We start from the raw sequence: 24,534 nt of genomic DNA on the forward strand, positions 1-24,534 counted from the left end.
CTTTGGCATTCAAACTGGTTGATATTTTGAAGATAGACAGATCGTAGGGGGTAAGCATGGAAGAAGAGATGTGGCAATAGCTCAGAAGATAGTGACTGTGGTTTAGGGCAGGGCAGTAACAGTGAACTGGTGGGGAGTGGCTGGATCTTTGCTATGTTTTGAATGGTTTTCTGATGGATGTGAGAGAAAGAGAGTTGTTAAGGATGACTCCCAGGTGTTGGGCCTGAGTAACCAGAAGGATACAGTTGCCGTCAATGGAGATAGAGAGACGGGCTGACTTTGGGAGGTCAGTATCTCAGTTAGGAACATGACAGGGAATTCTACTGGACCTTCCAATGAAGCTGTCAGGTAAGCAGTTGAAAGTGAGTTTGGAGCTTGGGGGAAAAGTCTAGGTGGGAGATAATAAACTTAGGAGTCATTGTCAATTCAACAACATTTAAAGCTTCTGAGGCTAGACGAGATCCCAAGGGAGAATGTAGACCGAGAAAAGCTACAAGGACTATTCCTGAGATACTCAAGTAGTAAAAAATGGGAAAGAAGATTAAGAATCAGCAAAGAAGGCTGAAATGGAGCAGTTAGTGAGGTAAGGGGAAACCCAAAAAGAATTTGGTGCCCTGGAAGGCCTACCTTTTCCTCCTCTAACATCTATTCATCTTTCAGATCTTGGTCAAGTGATATTTTATTCCCCAGACTTGGTTAGAGACACAGCATGGCTTCCATATGTGAGCTCACTTAAGCAGTTAACACTTCTCACAAATTTGGGAAGAAAAGAATAATTAGCTCCATTTTACGAGAGGAAACCAAGGTTAGTTTAGAAATGCTAATCAACTTGTCTAAGGTCACCCAATAGGTAAGAGCCAGGATTTAAATATCTGTAAAGCCCTTGTTTATATATCTACCATATATCTACACCTACATTGTATACAATATAGATATAGGTATACAAACTTGCATAAAGATATAGAAATATATATAAGCATATATACATATAGTATATAGTATATATAATATAGTACACGTATATAGCAAAATAAAATGGCTATTTTTAAAATGCAATTATAAAAATATGTTACTTACCGGAAAGTAGAGAAGCAGAGACCCAAAAAGGATTGTTTCCAACAGGATAAGGCCCGATGCCCTGATGCTCTAAAAACAACAAAAATAAAAATGTCAATGTAAATTGACATTTCTAGGCATGGAAGAATTTAAGCTCTTGTGACAATGCCTCAAGCAGAACAACATTCTTTGGTGGGGGGGAAATAACCAGAAATTGGCTTATATTTCAGACCGGTGGACTTAACTGAAACATGCAATAAGACTGACTATAAAGGTGGTAGACTTAATGATATTGCCAGTGGCTTCACGGAATTTTGTTGTCTAAAATTTGAATCACTGAACTGAGAACACTATTCAGAAGATCCTTCCAATCTAAGAAATTCACAGACACAGAAAGTCTTGCCTGTATTGCTGAAACATCAGCCACAAATGCATTTCTTTTTTTTTTCAAAAAGGATATTCTTTTAATTTGATTTTTTAATTGAAGTATAGGTGATTTACAATATTGTTAGTTTCAAGTGTACAGCAAAGTGATTCACTTACATATATTTTCAGATTTTCCATTACAGGTTATTACAAGATAGTAACTATAGTTCCCTGTGTTACACAGTAAATCATTGTTGCTTATCTATTTTATGTATAGTAGTATGTACCTGTTAACTCCATGCTCCTAACTTATCTCTCCCCCTCCTCCCTTTCCCCCTTTGGTAACCGTAAGTTTGTTTTCTATCTGTGAGTTTGTTTTGTATATAGACTCATTTGTATTATTTTTTAGATTCCACATATAAGTAATATCATATATTTGTCTTTCTATGACTTACACCACTTAGTATGATATTCTCTAGGTCCATCCATGTTGCTGCAAATGGCAACATTTCATTCTTTTTAATGGTTGAGTAATATTCCATTTTATATATACTACATCTTCTTAAACCAATTGTCTGTTGATGGGCACTTGGGTTGTTTCCATGTCTTGGCTATTGTAAATAGTGCTCCTATAAACACTGGGGTGCATATATCTTTTTGAATTAGTTTCTTTTCTGGATACATGCCCAGGAGTGGGATTGCTGGACCATGTGGTAGCTCTATTTTTAGTTTAAGGAACCTCGATACTGTTTTCCATAGTGGCTGCATCAATTTATATTCCCACCAACAGCGTAGGAACATTCCCTTTTCTCCACACCCTCTCCAGCATTTGTTCCTTGTAGACTTTCTGATGATGGCCATTCTGACTAGTGTGAGGTGAGACTTCCACAAATGCATTTTTGAATGCTATCCCTAAGCCATTTCACAAATACCTGAGCAATGGTTTCAGTGGATAAAACAAAAATATGTACAAGGTTTTAGCATCTCAGTGGTACATCTTGCACCATGTCAAAACATCGTTCCCAAAACTCATTAACAGAGCTTCACTATTTAAATAACATAAATCACATTTAAAACAGAGGTATCTCACTTTATGAAATGCCTAAATTATTAACTCAAAATTCAAAAGAATAAGTTGATTTTTAAATAAGCTTCCTGATTATTTAAAGTTTGCTAAGCATAAATATATTCAATAATCTTAAGATATTTTGTTAGACTCAAAACAGTATTCTCTTCCCAAAGCAAAATGCTTAGAGCTGTGACAAGAAATGAAAGACCAAACTATCAATCTTATTTAGAATAATAAATTTTGCTTTGATGAGTTCAAATATCAATATAGAGTAAACATATCGGTTAAGAATACAAACACAAAAACAGGTTGTTCTAGAACACCAGTGTTTTCACTCAATGCAACGTAAAATGTAAACACAAATTACACCTGGTGTAAATATGATATCTTAACAGGGAAATACTTTTAAGTAGTTCAATTAATTTTGCAACCACAAAAAGACAGTGAAATGCTAAACCACAAGTCCATTACATTAAAAACAAAAAAAGTGTCAGATAACCGGACAGCCAGGGAAAGAAAATTCTAATTCCTCTTGAAAACACTGGGAGGACATTGCTAGACACAGAGGAATACTTTGTGTAATCCCTCAAAACAACTCAGCGTCTTCATTAATCTAAGAATTTGGGAACAGAGAAACAAGTTTAGTCAGTGAACAGACTTGATTATTCGAGTGGCTTCTCCCTTTTGGTCATTATTTTAGCTAGCAGATGCTCTTAGTGAAAAGAAAACTTCTATCAGCAAGACTTTAAATGGGTTTTGGCTGGCAGAATTTCCAACACGGCAAATTACATTCATACCTAATTATGAATACTCCATAGTTTACTTTTTAAACTTTCTCCAAAATGACACTAACTTAGAGTGAGTCTAAAATATAATGCAAGACTGCCTATAAAAAAAAAGTCTATGCAATATTGTTTGAAAACAAGGGATATAAAAAGAAGCTGCAAGACTTAATGGAAAACACAGACTTTGCAGTTAACGTCATCTCAGTTTGAATTATGAAACAACCACTTTAGTCAGGTGACCTTGAACTTCAATGGCCTCACCTGTAAAATGGGTATCCTCATCTTTGCCTTATTAAACCTGACATCTTTGATAAAATATAAAGTATATAAAAATGGCTGGCATCTTGCCTGATAGGTAATAAGTAGGCATGCATTCCTTAAGGTAGAAAACAGCAGCAGGATCATGAATTTGAAAACCACAGAGGTATATGTAAGTAGCTGTGAACATTTTTTTTAAAGTTTGGGGTCCAAAATGACCCCAGAGGAGCAAAAGCCTGGTGGTAGGGAACACAGAAGTTCTTTGTTTAGGGCCACTGGGCTCTTAGCTATGTTACAACCATCACTACCACATAAAAATAGTTGCAGTGGTGCATGCTGTTACATATTCTCAGAGCAAATAATGTGTCTCCTTTTCATTTGGACATGCTGAGCTCTTCATACCTCATTGCCTTCCTCCTGGTTGAGTAGAGGAGCCCCAGGATTTCAAATTATAAACTGGAACTCCGACACATGGTTCCATAATCAAATGTAAGCCCTGTTCAAAATCTGTGCTTTTTCTCTCAAAATATGCTTGGGCTGAGTTGGCTCATGGCCTCACAGAATGAGCAGGTACCTAATAGGTGGGACTTCAGGGACAAAGAAGAAATCTCATGCTCCCTAAACATTTCCACACTGTCTTACTGGTATTGGAAGTTCTTTTAACTGGAACAAAGCGTTCTATTTTGTACTTGGTGCTAACAATTAATATACGTGTTGTAAGTAACACACTGACTTACGTTCAAAGTGAAGGATAGGAATCCTTTCCTTAAGGTCTAAGTGATAGGATGAGAAAGGAGAGAGGAGGGACTGAAAAACAAAGATGGATGAAAAAGATAATGCACAAAATAATAGAGGCCAAGAAAAAAATTTCATCCCCTTCACAATTTTGCCTGAGATAGAAATGGTAGTATGGAACTCTTTTTTTTTTTTTTTTTTTTTTTTTTTTTCCGGTAGGCGGGCCTCTCACTGCTGTGGCCTCTCCCCCTGCGGAGCACAGGCTCCGGACGCGCAGGCCCAGCGGCCATGGCTCACGGGCCCAGCCGCTCCGCGGCATGTGGGATCCTCCCAGACCGGGGCACGAACCTGTGTCCCCTGCATCGGCAGGCGGACTCTCAACCACTGCGCCACCAGGGAAGCCCCTGGAACTCTTTTTAACCAGAGCTGCTAACTGGAAAACGCTTGAAAGACTTTCTTGAAAAATGATCAACAATACAAAGTATGGTACTATTTATATAAAACACATACATACAAAGCAACACCATATGTTTTCTGTGTGTGTGTGTGTGTGTGTGTGTGTGTGTGTGTGTGTGTGTGTGTGTGTGTGTAAAATCCAGGTCTGGAAGATATATACCAAACTGATAACAATGTATTTTATTTCCTGGAGAAGTAGATTTGAGGATAGATCAACTTATCTGGAAATACTTTACTTTCTTTGGAGATGTAGTCATATACTGCTGTGTAACATACATTTTAATAATTAAATAAATAAAATTAAAGAAAAATCATCTAAGATGTGTCAACTCAACTATTAGAAAGTTCCACCATTAGGTATCACAATATGCAAAGAATTCTAAACAAAGCCCTTCCTAACTAATATCTACTTAATAAATTTTATTCAGTACTGACAACATGCATAAAATGATCCAACAATGTATGTACGACACTTATAGGTGAATATAAACCTGGGGGAGCTACTGACCCTAATTCTCTGGCTTAGACTCCACACAGCCTAATAAATATCATTCCAGAGTTTACAAAAGAGGAGAGTAGATTCTACCTTACTCCACCCCATCCCACTTTCCCCAGTTCTTAAATTTCAGAACTGACTGACGAGGATTTACAGCAGCCAGATATCAAACCTGGAGACAAAAAAAGAAGGGCTAATCTTACTACACCAATTTTATAAAATTATGTCAAAGTCAGTATCTAAATTCCATAATCTCCAGATGTAAAGTACAGAGGCATAATATGCAGCACAGCTTGTCACAGAATTTGCCTAGGATTTGTCTAGGATGTAAGCACCCAGAGGAAGCTAACTTACTGGAAGTAATAAGACGATAAGAATGCTAAAGTCTGAAATTCTAAAAGTAATTAAAATAGTTTGTCATTATTTCCTTGATCCTATAGGGACTAACTACTTCATTTATATTTTTTAAACATTTTTCACCACTGGGGAAATTAATGTATATCTTGCTAAAACAGTGTAGCTATTTTTGAACACAGCTGATATCTTCAGCCTTGCAGCAATTAAAGTTTCTTTCTACTACAAAAGGAACCTCTAAGCCTGAAGACGTTTTTATACAGCTGGATCTTAGCATGTACGATGAAAATATAAGAAAGCAAGAGAATTAGATTCTGAAAAGAATGAACTAGCATAGGTTTGGATGATAAACCAGGACTCTGTAACTCTACATCATTTACAAAAAGAATTTGCCACTCTGGCAGAACATTCTCATGAGCTGCACTTTTTCTTTTAATTCTTCTATTTCTGTAGAGAAAACCATGGACAGAGAGATTACAAATGAAACCTGACAACCACCTGATGAAATAATTACACAACAGTATATTGGAGGCAAGATATCCTGAAAAGAATCCTGACACTGAGAGGTAAGAGGATACTATTTTCAATAATTTTATTTACAATTATATAAAGGGATGAGAACAGACTCATCCAGTTTGACAGACTACATGAAATCAGTTTGTCTTGAGAAGATCTGTGATGAAACACTGAAAAACCAGTCAGATTTAGAAAAATGTGTCAAGGAACAATTGCTCAAAATGTGGTTAGTTAAAAATCAATAACAGGTTTTCAGAAGAATTCTCAGGAGTAAAAAAGGTATAAAAAAGCAGAATATGGTCAGGATAGAGATTCCCAAAGTGAAGTATAAATAACTCAGAGAATTATAAATTTGTGGAATGAACACATGGGCTTTGTTTGCAGACAGTTCAGAATCTCAGCATTGGCGGCTCACTAGTAGTGTGACCCTGGGCAAGCTGCTTGACCTTCTGAGCTTCACTTTCTTCATTTATAAAATGGGTGTAATAATGCCCACCATGAAGTACTGCTGTAAAGATTAGTAATCATGCTGCCCGGCACAGAGCAGGCTCTCAGTCAATCGACATGGATAATCTTTCATGGGCAGATAGATGAGGTGGTGTCAACATATCTAAGCTCACTCAGCCAACGAGTAACAGAACAAGGTCCCATCATCCACCGCTGCTGGTCCCAAGTCAGGACGATTTCCTCTGTACATCCAATCTGTCCCTCAGTCACCTTCTTACCCAAAGGAACAGAACTGAATGTAATACTACAATAAAAAAATATGTAGCATTATTAGAGTATTTAAAAATAAACTACAACTAAGGAATTTGGTTCAGATATTAGTTTTTAAAGTTGCTAGTCAATTTAGGGCTTCCCTGGTGGTGCAGTGGTTAAGAATCCACCTGCCAATGCAGAGGACACAGGTTCAAGCCCTGGTCCGGGAAAATCCCACATGCCGCAGAGCAACAAAGCCCGTGCGCCACAGCTACTGAAGCCCGTGTGCCTAGAGCCCGTGCTCTGCAGCACGAGAAGCCACCGCAATGAGAAGCCCGCGCACCGCAACAAAGAGCAGCCGCCACAAGCCATAACTAGAGAAAGCCCGCGCGCGGCAACAAAGACCCAACTCAGCCAAAAATAAATAAAATAAAATGATTAATTAATTAATAATAAAAAAAGTTGCTAGGCGATTTAAAATTCCTGACAGTTTTATGTGAAACATTAAAACAAATTGTCCCATGGCCTTAATTAGGAATCCTTTTATATTTCTAAAACTTCATAAGAAAGCTCATTTTTGTATGATATGGTAATTTGCAATGGTGTTGTTTAAGACCTTTTAGAAAAATAAGTTTATCCAAAAATAAAATTCAGAGTAACGTATACATAGTTTCATATTCTTTAAAACAGTACAGCACACTAAGAAAAAAGTCAATGATATTTTATATATGTGAAATAAAAAACAACCAGTCATGCATTGTTAGTTATGGTTCACCATGCATTGCTGGGCGGAAACGTCTCCTGGTTGCTTTGCAGGATTTAGTGAGATGCTTGCCTTGTTCCCCCTTTGCTTTGTTTCAGATGATGTGGACACCTAGAAGTGTCTCATCTTTTAGGAGTTCAGTGCCTGATTTTATAACGCAAAGTGGTTGACTCTCACTGCCGTTGCAGAGATGCAGAATAACTAGGCTGTATGAGAAGGAACATTTTGGATCACCTTTACTCAGCCAGGGTCACCCGTCTGTGCTTATGACCAAAGCAACTTAAATGCCAAAGCACTTCCTATTAGACTTTGGCATCCCCACACTCAGCCTCCCCAGCAAGATGCCATTGGAATGCATTCCCAAAATGCAGACGATTATGTCCTGATTTGTCCTCATTTTTCCCACAGCTTCTTCGCAAAAATAGCTGCTACTTCTCTATAATCTATTTGCAACATCCTATTCCCTTTTTCCAATACTAATAAATAGAGTAATTCATACTTCACAAAATGGAGATGAATTCTCTCAAGTGTCAAAAAAGCACACCGAAGTGAATGGTACAGACCAAAATATTACAAAAAGAATCTTGCCTTGAGAAGGATTACTTAAGTAAAGTGGCACAAAATTATTGAAACAAAATATGTCATTTGCTTAGTCTTCTATTATTGATTAAAAGCTATTGAGTAATGGATATATTTTCAAATAAAAAGTAGATCACTGAAAAAACAAATTCCCCCTCATGAAAATGGAATGGAATGATAATAATTAAAACATAAAGTATTAAGTACTTTAAAACTTGATATTAATGAGACAAAACACTTTACTTTTTCAAAAATCAATCTTAGTTATACTGAGGCAAACTCAAATATCATCTAGTCTGACACCAATCATTTTTTTAAACTTAAGTATATTTTATACCCAGAGAAATTCAAGAGATGACATTTTTTGCTCAGTTTCACCTGATTGCTAAGTGGCAACAAATCTAAGCAATCTTTCTTCATCATTTGAGCTTTCTAATCTCAGAATTTTTTTTTAATTTGGTATGTTGAACACTGTGATCTATAAGGTGACTACTTTAAAATACTACTGCTCACACACAGGCAATAGGGCCCATTAGATGTTAGCTGGACAACATCAACTCTCCTCAGGCTTCTTAAATGGGGGAAAAAAATATGAGAACAGAAACAGAATTGCTTAGAACTGTTAAGCTTGTCTTTAACACATTGTTTATCTTCTAGCATGTTTGGAAGTGCATGGAATGACTAGACAGAGTGTAAAATGAAGAGATATTTCATACTGTGTTTGATATTTGGAGATGGTCTAACAAAAAGTTCCATTCGGATAAGACATTTACAAATGTACAAAGAAATATGATGAGCATTTTGGTAGATAAACAAATAGATGATTTAATGTGGAGTAAGAGATGCCCCCTACTTGCAAGAAGAGTAAGCGGTTCAGAAATTTAAAATAGCAGTATTATATCTGACAGGCAAAAACAAAGGCAGATTATAAAGGGTTGTGGGAAAATGACTGCTACTTAGATGCAAAGATGATAGAAATAGGAATTCGAAACTCTATCTCTAAAATAGTATAAATATTTCTAGATTAGATGGAGTAAATTGGATTCTGATTTTTGTCAAACTTGGGTGCATTAAGAAGATCTGTTAAATGGGTATTATGAAATTCAGTTCACATGGACTGTATCACTCTTAAACTTGTTTAGTAAAAGACAAAGTGGAAAAAATGGGAGTCATATTAATTAACATCCTGTTTACATTGTGATTGTCAATTCTAACCATTTGTTTCACTAAATTCTGCTACTTCAGTTAGTCTTAATGTTTATTAGCAAGTCATAACATATTTGCAATTAATAATTATCTTGATATTTTAAAGTTTTATATTTTATATTATGAACATGGTTCAGGAAAGATTTTCAAATAATAAATTCATGTTTTAATTAGAAATAGATGCTAACCCTTTAATATAGAATACAAAAAGGTCACACTAACTGAGGGTTATTTTAATTAGTCTTCTCTCTTCTCTTTGTTGGATCCTACTTAGTTATTCTTTGCTCTAAAATATATTATACAAATGCATTTGAATTAGACTATCAAATCAAAAAGATACAAGAGAAATAATTAAGTACAAGCAGAAATTTGACAGTAGAGAATCACTGAAAAGTTAAAACAATGTTATAAAACCAAAATTTAGAAAAAAGTTTTACAATGTAATAGATTTTTTAAAAAGCAATTGTGTTTAACCTCATTAAAAGATGAACTATTACTAAAGCAGTTTTCTATAAATAATCAATATTTGAAGCTTTTTAAAATAACGACTCCAAATCTGTATCTTCAGCCTAAGCCTCTTTCTGGAGCTCCAGAGCCATATTTTCAGTTGGCTATAAAACAGTTCTACCTGAATAACCCATAGGCACCTCAAACTCAAGATTTCAAAAACTAAATTTTTCCATTTTGCAATCTGCTTTTCTCTTCATGTTTCCCATCCTGGTTAATGGTAATCAATTGCCTATTTTGTAGTCAAACTATCTAAAATCTACATCTATAGGTTAGAAATAAAAGTGGATTTTATGAAATATTCCCGGTTTTACTTTTGGTATTTTCCAGAACCCCCTCCAAATTTTGTTGACCAACTGTTTCCCTGAGTAAATGAGTGAGAAGGTAATGCATGCTGATGCACACTCAAGTGGAGAGAAAATCCTTCACTTTTAATCCATGGGCTCCTCTTCAACTTAGAGGGTAAGTTAAATGGTCAAAATCTTAAGAAGAGGAGGTAGGAGGGAGAAGGAGAGAGGAGGGAAATAGAAGAAACCGTCAATGTAGGATCAATTCTTGGACCAGGCGGTGAAATGGGGGCAGGCAGAGCGGACTCAGGCATGGGTGGGGTCATTGTCCTCTCAGCTTCCTCAGACACCTGCCTCTGTATTCACTCTTGTCTTCATCTCCATCACTTCAATCAATTCTGTCATCTCATCCAGGCCTGCCCTCTTCAAGTTAGGCATACATTTCAAAGGAATTCCCTTATTTCTCCTAATCCCCAACTTCTAATTTCTTCTGGGCCTTAATCTTACCCACCTTCTTTAAATAAAAGGGATACAATAAATGCCAATTAGGGTGTTAGTGATTAATAGTAGTTTAATGGTTGCTCCTCCAGGTAGGATTTGGAAGACAAAGTAGATGGCCAACACTTAAAACCTAAAGGCAAAAAGACCTTGAACTCTGCAAGTTAAGAGCAAGGCTCTCAGCACAGTGGGCCTCCTGGTGCCCCCAAACCTCGCTGTCTATGACCGTTTCCTCAGAGACTGTTCCTATAGGGAAGCAAACCAAGGTATCTACGTTCAGTCAGAAACTGGAATGCAGAGGCTCCTTTTAGGAATAAGAGGGACCCCATCATCCTCATCTTCTGTTGAAGATTTTTTAAAGAAGAAATTCATATTTCAAAAAAGTCTTTTCTTCCCAGTTGCGCATTTAAATTCCATTAAGAGCCAGTCTATCTCACCATAACTACACACATCTGTGCCTCAGAAAATCCCCTAAGCCTTTGTTGAGGGCAAGCTAGGCGAGTAGGTTTGCTTCCCTTTATTCTTTCTGTCTTTGAAGCAGAAGTTTGTATAATAAGGAAGGTGCCTCTGAAATCCAGCTTTCATCACGTGACAGGTTTCACAACATGCTGTGTAGGTGTGATTTCAAGGTCCAGAAGAGCAGCTTCCTTCCGCCCCCATGAATATAATCCACTTACTATGGTTTTCTCTTTGTTTCTTTTTTGACCACATCTTTAAGACCATGAAGGAAGTATAAATGCATAAATTCTGGGAATGAAAAAGCCAACTCTGGGGAAAGGGAGTAAATCCACAACCACTGTACTGGGTAAAAGAGAGACCTGAAATTGTACCTAGTATTGCTAATTTGCTCATTCAGTGGCATTTTTCCCAAAGACACCTCTGACTTTAACAAAATGTTGATAATAAAAGTGGTAATAAGTAACAACAGTGACAACATTATGTAACAAATGATGACAATCGAATTTCTGTGCCAGCCATTATCCTACGCACTTTACATTAATTAATCCTCACAAAAACATTTAACCCTCATGACAAATAGTAGGTACTATTATTATCCCCACTTTATAAATGAGGAGGCCGAGGTTTAAAGAGGCTAAAAAACTTGCCCAGGGAAATTGACAAAACTGACATTATATAATGGTATCACTCAACCTTGCCCCTATCACTTGCAAAATCCAAATTTTAAAGCTGTCATTTAAAATAGCAATGGATAGCAGCTCCTGAAGCAACCTTTACTAACCTCCACTGAAATATAAAGACACATGTGAAATGGAAAATCACAGCCCTGTTGTGAACAGGAAATTCAAAGCAGAAATACAAATTGAAATAAAAATGAGAAAAAGGTACTCACTCTCACAAGTAACTGGGAAATGTAAATTTAAAATATATCTTTTTTTTTTTTTTTTTTTTTTTTTTGCTGTACGCGGGCCTCTCACTGTTGTGGCCTCTCCCGTTGCGGAGCACAGGCTCCGGACGCGCAGGCTCAGCGGCCATGGCTCACGGGCCCAGCCGCTCCGCGGCATATGGGATCCTCCCAGACCGGGGCACGAACCCGTATCCCCTGCATCGGCAGGCGGACTCTCAACCACTGCGCCACCAGGGAGGCCCTAAAATATATCATTTTTAATCCATCAGATTCAAAAAGTTAAAAACAATGATAATATCAATTACTGGTTAGAATGCTAGAAAATGGGCACTTTCATGCCGATAGAAATATAAAATGATGAAGCCTTTGATTAAGCAGTTTTGAAGTATCTATCAAAATTTTAAGTGTCTATACTTGATTATACCAACAACTCCACAACTAGGGGGTTTATCCTTAAGGATTACTTGCATGTTTGCACAAAAATATACGCACAAGAATGTTTACCAAAGAACTATTGGTATAATACCTAGTTAAAAAGTTGGAACAATTGGAATATCCATCAGTAACAGAGAATATACAAATTATGGTTCACCGACATGCCATGCTATTATGAAGCTATTTAAAAAATGAAAAAGATACATATGTACAGGCAGAGAAAGAGTTCCAGGGACTTTTTAGAAATAATTTTTAAATAGAAAAGCTATGTTAGTGAAAGGCATGGTATGAGTGTACATGCAGGGATCAAACTCTTTTTTTTTTTTTTTTCTTTTTGCGGTATGCGGGCCTCTCACTGTTGTGGCCTCTCCCGTTGCGGAGCACAGGCTCCGGACGCACAGGCCCAGCGGCCATGGCTCACGGGCCCAGCCGCTCCGCGGCATATGGGATCCTCCCAGACCGGGGCACGAACCCGCATCCCCTGCATCGGCAGGCGGACTCTCAACCACTGCGCCACCAGGGAGGCCCAGGGATCAAACTCTTGATGGATGGTACATATTTTCTGGGAAGAGAAGTAGAAGTGAGACGAAACATACCTTTCATTACTGCTTTTATATCTTTCTTTATGTGTTAATTTTGTACAACAATGTATTCATTTATTATTTAAGTAATAACCAACTAAATATCCTAAATGTCAAAAAAGGAAGGAAAGAAGAAAGAAGAGAAGGGATGAATGGAGGGAGATAGGCAGATACTCAGAATAGGTAAAAAATGATGAAACACAACCAAATTAGAGTCTGTCTACAAGAGACTTAACCACAAGCTTCAAAAGGAGAGGTATTCAAAAATCATCTCCAGGGTCTGGCATGTAGTAAGCATTTATATTTATGGGGGAAGAAAGCAAGATAGTGAAGATAGAGAAGAAGAAAAAAATGGAAAAAGTTAAGTCCAGAGAAAAAGGGAATAAACAAAAATTTATCATGTAAAAAAAAATTCACAACGCCAATATCTGCCATGGTGAAATTTCAGGTGAAAAAGCATGGAAAAGTGAAAAAAAGGACATTTAATATCAGTCATTGTTATCACATTCTTGCAAGCTGTAACAGTCAAAATCCTGAATCAGGTGAGAGGCCTGGACCTCGTGGCCTTGCTTCCCCTTCAGCCCCGTCCAGCACCCCTGTCCCCTGCGCTCACTATGCTTCAGCCAACCTGGCCACTTTTCAGTTCTAAGATGCAGCTTCTCCCCACCTTAGCGCTGTCAGAGTGCATCCTGTTCCCTCACCTTTGCCTGTTTCCACCGCCCTCCCTAACCCTCAGTTGGCTCACATCAACTCATTCCTCAGGTCTTACTTTCACTGACTTTTCACACAATATAGGGTTTTTTAAGTGTCTTCACTGTAACACACCAGGCGGTAGACACAGGAGTTTCATAGAACTACCCAATAAGTTTCCATGTTCTGTACTCATCACACAGAGTGCCTCCATGAGTGGAACACTTATCACAACTGAAATTAATGTGGAAAGCAACATTCATGAGCATCACTTCCTAACAGAAAGAACATCTATAGTGGTGAGGAAGGAATTCTTCTTAAGCAGGCAAACGATAAGGACACCTGATAGCAACCGTGGGATTTTAAATTATTCTGGAATTTCTGTTAAATACAATGAGCTATAAAGACTGCAAATGAGACAATGAGACAACACTGTGATCTGGCAGGAAGTTGCTCCAAGGAAGTAATCTGAATCACACACAAGATTTAGTTATAAGAATGCTTCAAATCCAAAAATGGGCAGAAGACCTAAATAGACATTTCTCCAAAGAAGATATACAGATTGCCAACAAACACATGAAAGGATGCTCAACATCACTAATCATTAGAGAAATGCAAATCAAAACTACAATGAGATATCACCTCACACTAGTCAGAATGGCCATCTTCAAAAAATCTACAAACAATAAACGCTGGAGAGGGTGTGGAGAAAAGGGAACACTCTTGCACTGTTGGTGGGAATGTAAATTGATACAGCCACTATGGAGAACAGTATGGAGGTTCCTTAAAAAACTAAAAATAGAATTATCATATGACCCAGCAATCCCACTACTGGGCATATATCCTGAGAAAACCATAATTCAAAGAGTCATGTACCACAATGTTCAGTGCAGCACTATTTACAATAGTCAGGACATGGAAGCAACCTAAGTGTCTATTGACAGATGAATGGATAAAGATGTGGCACATATATACAATGGAATATTAGCTATAAAAAGAAATGAAATTGAGTTATTCGTAGTGAGGTGGATGGAACTAGAGTCTATCATACAGAGTGAAGTAAGTCAGAAAGAGAAAAACAAATACCATATGCTAACACATATATATGGAATCTAAAAAAAAAAATGGTTCTGATGAACCCAGGGGCAGGACAGGAATAAAGACGCAGACGTAGAGAATGGCCTTGAGGACACGGGGAGGGGGAAGGGTAAGCTGGGACGAAGTGAGAGAGTAGCATAGACATATATACACTACCAAATGTAAAATAGATAGCGAGTGGAAAGCAGCTACACAGCACAGGGAGATCAGCTCGGTGCTTTGTGACCACCTAGATGGGTGGGACAGGGAGGGTGGGAGGGAGGGAGACACAAGAGGGAGGGGATATGGGGTTATATGTATACATATAGCTGATTCACTTTGTTATACAGCAGAAACACAATATTGTAAAGCAATTATACTCCAATAAAGATGTTTAAAAAAATGTAAAAAAAAAAGAATGTTTCACACACAGTATTATTTATATCGGGACAAAATTAGGGGCAATCCACATCCCAAAAAGTTGACAAATGGTAAAATGAATTATAATATACTCTATAGTGTAATAATATTATGTCATAAAATTCAAGGTTTGGGGGCATATTTAATGACAAAGAGTATAAGATTATAATTTATATATATGAAAATAATTTTATACTAAATGTTTAGAAAACTAAATTGCAGACTTATAGGTAATTTTTACATTATTGCTTTAAATTTTCAGTCTTTTCCAAACTCTGTAAAATATATTGCTTTTACAATACAGAACAGTTTAAAACTCTAATCTCACAGAAAGGTTGAAAAGATTAAAATTATAAAAAGATACCTTCTAAAACTGTTAAAATTAAAGAGACTGACAATACCAAATGTGGAGCGGATTTAGAGCAAGGGGAATTTCCATACATTGCTAATGGGAATATAAAATGGGAATTTCAAACTGTACAACCACTTTGGAAAATGGTTTGGCATCATCTTATGAAAGTTAAAAATACATCTGCCCTGTGACCAAGCAATTCTATTCGTAGGTGAAAGAAAAACATTTGATTGCAAAAAAAAAACTTGCATAAGAATGTTCACAGTGGCTACCACCACTGCGCATGTGGGAGCCGTGACTGATAATGAAGTCATACAGAAGCGTCTCCTCATTGATGGAAATGGCACTGGAGATGATGGGGAAATTAATCTGCTAGCGAAAAGTTTCATTAAGTGGTACAACTCTGGATCCCAGGAAGAGGGATACAGCCAGTACCAACGTATGCTGAGCACACTGTCCCAATGTGAATTTTCAATGGGCAAAAGTTTGCTGGTATATGATATGAATCTCAGAGAAATGGAAAATAATGAAAAAATTTACAAAGAAATAGAAGGTAGTATTGCTGGAGCACATGAAAAAATCGCTGAGTGCAAAAAGCAAATTCTTCAAGCAAAATGAATGCGAAAAGAGAGCCAACAATATGATGCATTGGCAAAAGTGATTCTGTGTCATCCAGACAGGCATGAGACATTAAAGGAACTACAGGCTCTGGGTAAGGAATTAGAGCATCTTTCACATATTAAATGAAGTATTGAAGATAAGCTGGAATTGAGAAGGAAACAGTTTCACGTTCTTCTTAGCACCATCCATGAACTTCAACAAACACTGGAAAATGATAAAAAGCTCTCAGAGGTAGAAGAGGCTCAAGAAACAAGCATGGAAACCAATCCTAAACCACAGACCAACTAATCACTCACCATTCCCAAGGATACTGAAGTAGCAATATGATCTTAGTGTGTTCAGAATTTGTTGTGCTCTTGAGATATTTAAAGTTTTGACAATGAACTACTTTGCCTTTAAATATTAATGCACAGTTCATTCATATTTCTTCACATAAAGGAAGATGACTTCATTATATATTTGTTTATATTGAAATGCCTTTTTTATACTTAAAAGTAGGAAGCAACATTCAAAAATGTTTAATAAAATGCTTTCAAGTCAAAAAACAAAAAAGAATGTTCACAGCAACTTGATTTATAATAATCAAAAAGGAGACTTCTATCTGATCACTTTGCAAAGATGGAAGAGAGCCCTACAAGAAAGGGAGCAAGAAATTGACAGGAAGCTCAGAGTTCTCTACCCACACTCCAAGAAACAGGAATATCACACATAGGGTGGTAATTAAACATGTAACCTGTTAAGGAGAAGTGGTACGTATATGCAATGGAATATTACTCAGCCATAAAAAAAGAATGAAATGATGCCATTTGCAGCAACATGGATGGACTCAGAGATTATCATACTAAGTGAAGTAAGTCAGACAGAGAAAGACAAATGCCATATCACTTATATGTGGAATCTAAAAAATGATACAAATGAACTTATTTACAAAACAGAAATAGACTCACAACATAGAAAACAAACTTATGGTTACCACAGGGGAAAGATGGGGCGGGGGATAAACGAGGAGGTTGGGATTAACATACACACTACTATATATAAAATAGATAATCAACAAGGACCTACTGAATAGCACAGGGAACTATACTCATTACCCTGTAATAACCTATATTGGAAAAGAATCTGAGAAAGAATAGACATATGTATAAATATATCACTTTGCTGTACACCTGAAACTAACACAACATTGTAAATCAACTATATTCCAATATAAAATAAAAATTTAAAAAATAGGTAAGCTCTGAAGTCTTTATGATCTGAGTTTTGCTTACTGGCTCAGTGTCTTTGGGTAAACTTTATTAGTATTAGTTTATTCTATTTATTCTATTATTATTCTAATAAATATTCTATTATTTATTCTATTCAATAAGATCTATTAAAAATTCAAATTAAATTCAATTCTTCAAGAATACACTATTTACAGGAAAATGTACCATAACTATATAAAACTATATGCCTGCTAATTTCTCTTTGCACACAAAAAATTATTTTGAAAATAGTGTCTAGAAATCTATTGCTAAGTTCTGATTCTGTTCTTCTTAGGTATAAACAATTTTGTCATTCAATGAGTTCCTGAATTCATTTCTGATATGAGTAAGTTTTTGCTAATATATTTCAATTATGTTTAAATTTGAAATAACATTTTGTATGGCCTTTCAAAAATCACTTTTTTTCTGGCCTCAGAAAATGCCTTTTTCCAAAAGGGCACTATAAAAACAAACAGAGCAACAAAAACCCCATTTGCTATTATTAAAACTGACAGAAGATTTTGTTGTATTATCATCCCTATTTTATCTACCAACTTAAAATATCACTACAAATACAAAAAAGTTGCTTATTTGTCTTATAAGAACAAAATGTATCTATTTGCTGGTAAACATTCACGTCAATTCACAGGAGAATCTGTTCATATTACCTACTTGTTTACAAGTGGTTTTGGCAGACACATTTTTATAGTAACCCAATATAAGAAGAAAATAGGCTAGAATATCGATAACAACATTGTATTACAACCATCAAACTTGCTAGGACACTAGAACTTAATGAGTCTAACCACTAAAAAAAGACAATTCATGTGATGTGATAGAGGTGCTAATTATTACTACAATAGCAATCATACAATATACAAATGTATCAAAAAACATATACACCTTAAATTTATACAATGTTATATGTCAAATCTATTTCAAGTAAAAAATAGGCTAGAACTTGAGCTCGTCAATTACAAGAGAATTACATACAGTGTTTTTGCTTTACATCATTAAAATGACCATATTCACATGTCTACTCATGAATATGAATGGACTACATGCCAGATAAAATATTAAAAATTCTGAAATATATATATGGAAATCCATGAGAACATCCACAATGTATGCTCTCAAGAAAATAAAATATAGTCATTAAAACAGAGCTGACCCATTACTGCTAAATCAGTTCAAACACTGTCTAAACTATATCCAAACTCTCCTGTTTCTCAATGTCTGCTTTCGGAAGGCAAGCAAACTCTCACCATATGCCTGTAGTCTGAAAGCACATATCGTGAAGGCTGTTCTCAAAGACTTGGAAAATTTACAAAGATTTTGTGACTTCCAGACTCACAGAGAGCTGTAAATAGATAGAACTTATTTTAAGGCATTTCAACATCAGTTCTCCTGATACCAGCAGAATAAATAAATCAGAGCACATGGACATGAAAATAATTCGATTACTTTCCCTTCCTGAATCTTAAAATATAAATCCCTCAGGTGATTCAAGTTTTGGATAAAGACTTAGGACAAGCGTTTTGTTATCTAAACTCTTCCTCAGTGGCACACAGTAAGCCTTCCCCTCTTCTTCACATCCTTTCTCTGGAATACCTATTTCATTACCACAGCATCAGTGAATACCCCATCGTGGTAACTCAAATCTATCTCTAGCTCTGACCTCTCTTCTGAGCACCACTCCAGGCTTCTCCAACTAGGGTCCATGGATGACTTAATCTCAGCATGTCCAAAACCAAACTCACCTTTGTCCATCCAAACCTATTCCTTCAAAACCTATTCCTTCAAAATCACAGCAAGATCCTTTTTGACCCACCTCCTAGAGAAATGGAAATAAAAACAAAAATAAACAAATGGGACCTAATGAAACTTAAAACCTTTTGCACAGCAAAGGAAACCATAAACAAGATGAAAAGACCACCCTCAGAATCGGAGAAAATATTTGCAAATGAAGCAACTGACAAAGGATTAATCTCCAAAATATACAAGGAACTCATGAAGCTCAATATCAAAAAAACAAACAACCCAATCCAAAAATGGGCAGAAGACCTAAATAGACATTTCTCCAAAGAAGATATACAGATTGCCAAAAAACGCATGAAAGAATGCTCAACATCATTATTCATTAGAGAAATGCAAATCAAAACTACAATGAGATATCATCTCACACTGGTCAGAATGGCCATCATCAAAAAACCTACAAACAATAAATGCTGGAGAGGGTGTGGAGAAAAGGGAACCCTCTTGCACTGTTGGTGGGAATGTAAATTGATACAGCTATTATGGAGAACAGTATGGAGGTTCCTTAAAAAACTAAAACTAGAACTACCATATGACCAAGCAATCCCACTACTGGGCATATACCCTGAGAAGACCATAATTCAAAAAGAGTCATGTACCACAATGTTCATTGCAGATCTTTTTACAATAGCCAGCACACGGAAGCAACCTAAGTGTCCATCAACAGATGAATGGATAAAGAAGATGTGGCATATATATACAATGGAATATTACTCAGCCATAAAAAGGAACAAAACTGAGTTATTTGTAGTGAGGTGGATGGACCCAGAGACTGTCATACAGAGTGAAGTAAGTCAGAAAGAGAAAAACAAATACCATATCCTAACACATATATATGGAATCTAAAAGAAAAAGAAAAAAAATGATCAGATGAATCTATGGGCAAGACGGGAATAAAGATGCAGACCTACTAGAGAATGGACTTGAGGATACGGAGAGGGGGAAGGGTAAGCTGGGACAAAGTGAGAGTGGCATGGACATATATACAGTACCAAACGTAAAACAGATAGCTAGTGGGAAGCAGCTGCATAGCACAGGGAGATCAGCTCAGTGCTTTGTGACCACCTAGAGGGGTGGGATAGGGAGGGTGGGAGGGAGGGAGATGCAAGAGGGAAGAGATATGGGGACATATGTATATGTACAACTGATTCACTTTGTTATAAAGCAGAAACTAACACCATTTTAAAGCAATTACACTCCAATAAGGATGCTAAAAAAATTTTTTTAAAGAAAAAAAAAAGAACATATAGAACCCTAGGACAAATGGTAAAAGCAAAGCTATACAGACAGAATCACACAAAGAAGCATACACATACACACTCACAAAAAGAGGAAAAGGAAAAATATATATCTATATACAAAAAAAAAAGGAAGAGAGCAACCAAATCAATAAACAAATCTACTAATGATAATTAACTCTAAATACTAAACTAAGATAAACATAAAACCAGAAACAAATTAGATGCAGAAAGCAAACCCGAAGTCTACAGTTGCTCCCAATGTCCACCGCCTCAATTTTGGGATGATTCATTGTGTATTCAGGTATTCCACAGATGCAGGTACATCAAGTTGATTGTGGAGATTTAATCTGCTGCTCCTGAGGCTGCTGGGAGAGATTTCTCTTTCTCTTCTTTGTTCACACAGCTCCCGGGGTTCAGCTTTGGATTTGGACCTGCCTCTGCGTGTAGGTCGCCACAGGGCGTCTGGTCTTCGCTCAGTCAGGACAGGGTTAAAGGAGCAGCTGATTAGGGGTCTCTGGCTCACTCAGGCAGGGGGGAGGGCGGGGTACGGAATGTGCCGTGTGTTGTCCCGGGAAAGTTGTCTCTGGATCACGGAAGCCTGGCAGTGGCGGGCTGCACAGGCTCCCGGGAGGGGAGGTGTGGACAGTGACCTGTGCTTGCACACAGGCTTCTTGGTGGCTGCAGCAGCAGCCTTAGCATCTCATGTCTCTGGGTTCCCCGCTGATAGCCACGGCTCACAACCGTCTCTGGAGCTCTGAATCCCCTCTCCTCGTGCACCCTGAAACAATGGTCTCTTGCCTCTTCGGCAGTTCCAGACTTTTTCCCGGACTCCCTCCTGGCTAGCTGTGGCGCACTAGCCCCTTCAGGCTGTGTTCACGCAGCCAACCCCCGTCCTCTCCCTGGGATCTGTCCTCCGAAGCCCAAGCCTCAGCTCCCAGCTCCCCACTGTCCCTATTCTTTTGTCTCTGTTTTTTCTTTTTTCTTTTGCCCTACCCAGGTACATGGGGAGTTTCTTGCCTTTTGGGAAGTCTCGGGTCTTCTGCCAGCGTTCAGTAGGTGTTCTGTAGGATTTGTTCCACATGCAGAGGTATTTTTGATGTATCTGTGGGGAGGAAGGTGATCTCCACGTCTTATTCCTCTGCCATCTTGAAGGTCTCTCTACCATTTCATTTCTACTTCCTCATTGTGCTTGGAAATCATTCCCTTTCTCCCACCCCTATGTCACTGTCCTAAGTCATGTTTGTCTTCATTTCTCCTGGAAACTAGTATAACAGATCCCTGACTGGTCTCTAAACTTGCAGTCTCATACATTCTAGGTTATCTTCCACATTCAGCCAGAGATTTCTAATAAAATACGAATGCAACCATACCATTTCCTTTTTTAAATCCTTGGGATAGTTTTCTATAAATAAATCCAAATTCCTTATCTCAGCATCTAAAGCTCTTCATGTTCTAGCTTCTTCCAACCTTTCCAGCTTCATCTCAAACATTCTAGAGACCACATGCTGTGTTCCACTGCGCTCTTTTTAATCCCAAGAACTTTGCAGGTTTTGTCCTTTTACCTAGAAAATTCCTACTCATCTTTCAAAGCAGTTCAAATACTGCCTTTTCTAGAAAGACATTCCCGATGTTTCTTTCCATTTAGAATCAAGTGTTGCTCCCTCTGATTACCCACTGTTATTTACTTTTCTGCTTATTATTACTGTGTTTATATCTACCTTTTTCATCAGCTACCTGAAGCTGCTAGAAAATATCACAGAAGGTATAAAGTACATTCCTCTATGTACATTCCTCTAGAAAGAAAGGCTTTGTACTCCATTTCAAGCTTAAATTCTAGCTATATTGTATAGTTTTCCACCAAATAGTTAATAATATCAAGTTACCACCTAGCTAGATGAAGAAGGTGTATAATTTTTAGAATGCTTGTTTAGATATAGAGAAGTTGACCCTCTTCCTCAAGAAGCCTAATGATCTGGAGGTTTCCAGTAGTGGACCAGAAGCATGTACCCCATGACTAATGTTCTCTAGTGAACTCTACCTCAAGATTATGCTGATTTGAAATTCAATAATATTATGGATGTAGTTCTCAAATTTCCTTCTAGACAAGAAAGAAAGAATGAACTTTGGAGATTAAAATCAAATAGTGACATTATTCTCCTATGGTGTTTTGGGTTTTTTTTCCCATTATTTCATTCAAAACACACACACACACACACACAGAGTTCATGATGTCATGGAGTATTCAATTTTTTTTAGGAAAAACATACTCAATACATCACAGACTGAAGTAGAGGTAGTTGCTCTAAAGCTGTGGTTCTCAAAGGGGGTAACTTTGCTCCTCAGGAGGTATTTGACAATGTCTGGAGATGTTTTTAATTGTCACAAGTTGCATCCAGGGGGTAGAGGTCAGGAATGCTACTTACAATGCACAGAACAGCTCCCCACAACACAGAGTTCTCTAGTCCAGAATGTGAATAGCACCAAGGCTGGGAAACACTGTTCCATAGGAAGACTATTCAGAACTGCAAAAGGATATGGAAAAGAAATCTGACAAAGAGTGAGAGCTTGGGAGATGCTTTCTTGAGAGTGATGGATGCTTGAGATCTGAAAGCCTGGGAGGAGAAAAAGGAGCTGACTAGGTAGGTGGTGATGGAGGGAGAAAAGTGATAGTGTTCCAAGTAGAGGACCCACAGGTGCTAAGTCCCTGGGGTGCGTGTCTCATCACGTGACAGAGGGGTTTGGCTGAAGTGCCAAAAGAAGGAGAGAGAAGTAAATGTTGAAGTTGTAAAGACAGCCAATGTCAATCACGCCAGTACGTACAAGTACGGTTTAGGATTTTGTTCTCTATCCTACAGCAGTAAAAGGCCATCGAAGGGTTTCTAAGGAAAGAGACTGGTTGTACAAAGATTAAACTGAATTTAGAAAAGATCTCTCTGGCTGCAGGGTAGAGAAGATCTTGAAGAAGAAGTTGTATGAGTGCAGGAGGACAGTATGACCATCCGGGGAAGAGATGATAGTATCTTGGACCAGGATGGTGGCAGCAGAGACGGAGACAAGCGAGTCCACGTGAGGTGCAGCTTGACAGGAATTTGTGATGGGCTGGCTCTGGAGGGTGAGGGAGAGTGAAGTGTCAAGGATGATGCTGTGGATCTAACACAGCCTCTATCTTTGATGGATGCTGGTGGCAGGAGAGGGAGTGGATTAGGTTTGGCAGAGGAAGAGCCGGAGCTGGTTTTAAACATACTGAGGTATAGAGACACAAGCAGGAATACCAGTCAGCGAGCTGGGACTCTGGGTCCGGAGTGCAGAGGAAATGTCTGAGGTTGTTTAGGAAGAGATAATAGGGAAAGAGAGGGTGAACTAATAACAGGGAAGACAGGGGATTGTGAACTCCAGCTGCCTCTGTGATTTATACGTGATTCTCATCTGCTGTCTGTTTCTGTCACATCTGCCTCAAGCAGTCATGTCTTTCAGCTTATTGCCCATATTTATCTCACTGGTGAACCACTAGTGTTTGCCTTCTGCATTGTTGGTTCATTTGCTGTTGTGCCCAACTGCTCATTTACTTTCAGGCAAGCATTTCTCTGTTTGCTTATTTGTGTCGAAGGAAAAAAAAAAAAAAACCCTCAACCTCCTTTGTAGTTTGTATAGCATTTATGGTCTCTCTTAGTCCTTCATGCTGCTAACAACCAGAGTAGATTAATCAATGGCCTTCTCCATATTTGACTTCTCTTAGAATCAGCTTTCACATGTGTGCTCTCTCTACATTCACAGACATTTAAAAATAAATATCATGGTCTGGGGTAAACAGCTCAGGAATTTCATTTCACCAAGTGAATCTGGAACAGTTCAAATGGCCCTGTCTCTCTCCACCATGCTCCATTGTCTCTGAAAGTCACTGCTCTCCAGAATACATCTCCCCTTGGTTTTATATCTCCCTGGTCCATGAAAGCCAAAAAGACAGATTAACTATGGTTTGTATAGGTTATGTTGTCTATGTGATTGTGAGAACACAAGATTAATAAAGAAAAGTCTCATGTCTCCCCCAGATGAAGTGTT

At 37.7% G+C, this 24,534-nt stretch overlaps 1 protein-coding gene and 1 pseudogene across 2 annotated transcripts in view; one reads left to right on the forward strand and one right to left on the reverse strand.

The window, feature by feature from the left end:
• The window catches only part of GPR158 (G protein-coupled receptor 158), a gene marked incomplete at both ends in the record, with an annotated part of 315,612 nt that overhangs the window by 100,599 nt on the left and 190,479 nt on the right, over positions 1 to 24,534 (reverse strand). The window contains one exon of the mRNA XM_082619042.1: positions 1,078 to 1,146. Within this exon, the coding sequence (XP_082475168.1) occupies positions 1,078 to 1,146 (69 nt within the window). The remainder of the gene's footprint in view (positions 1 to 1,077; positions 1,147 to 24,534) is intronic.
• LOC309802543 (THO complex subunit 7 homolog) lies at positions 15,929 to 16,528 on the forward strand (annotated as a pseudogene). The gene has a single exon. The product of its transcript is annotated as a THO complex subunit 7 homolog (transcript).

The sequence above is a fragment of the Mesoplodon mirus genome (assembly GCF_964341445.2).
Source record: "Mesoplodon mirus genome assembly, chromosome: 4".
NCBI classification, from domain to species: Eukaryota; Metazoa; Chordata; class Mammalia; order Artiodactyla; family Ziphiidae; genus Mesoplodon; species Mesoplodon mirus.